The sequence below is a fragment of the Spermophilus citellus genome (genome assembly GCF_964194105.1).
Source record: "Spermophilus citellus genome assembly, chromosome: 10".
In the NCBI taxonomy this organism is placed as follows: Eukaryota; Metazoa; Chordata; class Mammalia; order Rodentia; family Sciuridae; genus Spermophilus; species Spermophilus citellus.
In genome coordinates, this window is record NC_138197.1 from 136,750,792 (window position 1) to 136,752,996 (window position 2,205).

At 63.3% G+C, this 2,205-nt stretch overlaps 1 protein-coding gene across 1 annotated transcript; it reads left to right on the forward strand.

The window, feature by feature from the left end:
• Window positions 1-995: 995 nt before the first annotated feature.
• Window positions 996-1,862, forward strand: LOC308658314 (palmitoyltransferase ZDHHC3-like; the record flags this gene model as incomplete). Its single annotated transcript, XM_081310871.1, has 1 exon — window positions 996-1,862. One exon carries the CDS (start codon window positions 996-998, stop codon window positions 1,860-1,862), a length of 867 nt encoding a protein of 288 aa, XP_081166997.1.
• Between the last annotated feature and the right edge of the window lie 343 nt (window positions 1,863-2,205).

Here is a 2,205-nt window from a genome sequence, read left to right on the forward strand (position 1 = left end):
GCCTTGTGTGGACGAGTCCTGTGAAGAGGTCCTCCTGCAGACCCTCACCCACACCTGCCAGCATCCTATATAGTGCCATCCACCCCCCACAGAGCCCTGCCCCTCACCATTGCCACAGCTCACTCAACAGAGGGGAGCAAGTTCCCCCTCCTCATTATCTCTCCCATCCCGCTCCCCCAGATTCCTCATGTGACTGCTGCTGAGCCACTCTGGGCACACATTTCCCAAGGTGATGCAAATGCAGGCTACTGTCCCCTCCCTGATTCTGCATGCTATTCTCCCATTAATGCAACCTGACAATGACTTCTCTATACCAGCAGCAACATCATCATGTCTACACACAGGGTGACATTCACACCTCTCCACTCCTCTCACTCTTCCTTGAGGCTAGGTCTCCTCCTCCTGTTCTTGTGCCATAGGTGTTTGGGGACTGGGGTCCATGCCATGGTGTCCACTGAGGACCTGCTATCTTAGATCAGGCCTGGTCCTTTCAGGATGTAGATATGGCCACGCCCTGACTCCACTCATCAACCACTGCTGCTGTTTGGGGTGTGTCTGCTGTCACCGTCCTCAGACCTCAGCCTGATGGCCCCTCCAGACCAGCACAGAGCAAGGCAAAGGCCAGGCTCTGGATGAGAGCCAGAGGTGACTCCTCACCTGGTCACTCACCACACCTGCAGTGATTTCCCTTTGTCTCAGTGTCCCCTTCTGACAGCGGAGACCAGCGTAGTGGCTCCTCCCTCCTGCCTCTGCGGGCCAGGGCCAGCCGTGCCCCAGGGGACACCTCGGGTGTTCCGTGGCCAGCACCAGGGCCTCCTGAGTTCACAAAGCCCTAAGGGCCCATTCTAGAACGTGGGAGGGGCCTCCCCACGTGCCCCAGCGGGAGACGGGCCCAGGCGGGACACCAGCCACCCAGCAGAGGCCCGTGGAGGCACAGGGACCCTGTCCCCGCTAGTGGCACCAGGACACCGTGCCACAGCCTGCTTGGGGCGCCCATGGCTCCCGCCCCGGTCCCCGCGCCTCACACGCTTGAGCGGAAGCCCCAGCTGGGGCCACTCCGCGCCCTGCAGCCCATGCGCCTGAGGCTGGGCCCCTTGCGCCGGCCCTGGTTCGTGTGCGACATCCTGGGCATCGTGTTCGCCGTGAGCACCTGGGTGCTGACCTTCGGCACCGCGTGGGTGACCACCCGCGAGCTGTTCCTGCCCGCGCGGGACCTGGCCTACAGCCTGGCCAACGGCTTGCTGCTGCACCTGCAGGCCGCGCTGGGGCTGGCGGCGCACGCGCGGGCCATGCTCACCGACCCCGGCGCCGTGCCCCTGGGTCGCGCGCCGGGCAGCGCCCCCGAGGCCCGCTGCCTTTGGTGCTGCAGCGCGAAGCCTCCGCGCGCGCACCACTGCTCCGTGTGCGGGCGCTGCGTCCGCAAGATGGACCACCACTGCACCTGGGTCAACAACTGCGTGGGCGAGGACAACCAGAAGTACTTCGTGCTCTTCACGCTGTACATGGGGCTGGCCTCGCTGCACCTGCTGCTGCTGCTCGGCGTCCCTGTCATGCGCAGCCATGCGCAGGGCGAGTGGGACAGGCACAGCACCGTGTCCCCCCGCCGCTCCCTCATGTACCTCTTCCTGGTGGCCTTGATAGCTTTCCTCCTCAACTCCACGATGTTCGCCATGCAAATGTACTCCATCTGCACCGACAGGACCCTCATCGAGCGGCTGCAGAGGGACCGAGGGCTGCCACGCAAAGGGTCCCCGTGGTCCAGCTTGAAGGCCGTGTTTGGCCACTGTGTCTCCCTGGCCTGGCTCAGCCCCTTTGCCTCCCCAGAGCCTCAGAGAGTCGAGGAGCACCACTGGGTGGTCTGAGGGTGGCTGGGGCCAGAGCCCGGAGGGCACCACCTGCCAGTCACTCGGAGGTGGGGGGCAGAGGCCGAGCTACAGAGAGTAAGATCCCTGAGTCTCTTCTGGCAGATGAGCTGTGACCGCTATTCAGAGAAGGTCCAAGGCAGAAGGGAACCTGCTGCCCCTTTTTGGCCTGTCATGTGGAGAGCGATAGAATACACACAGCTATGAATAAAGTCCCGTGGATTTGTGGCCACCCTGCTCACACTGAAGTAATTGCCTGCCAGCCACCACCCTGTGGCAGCTGGGCCTCATCTGCCCTGTCCAGCTCATGAGCCCTACTGTCCCGGGCATCAGCTTGTGTCAC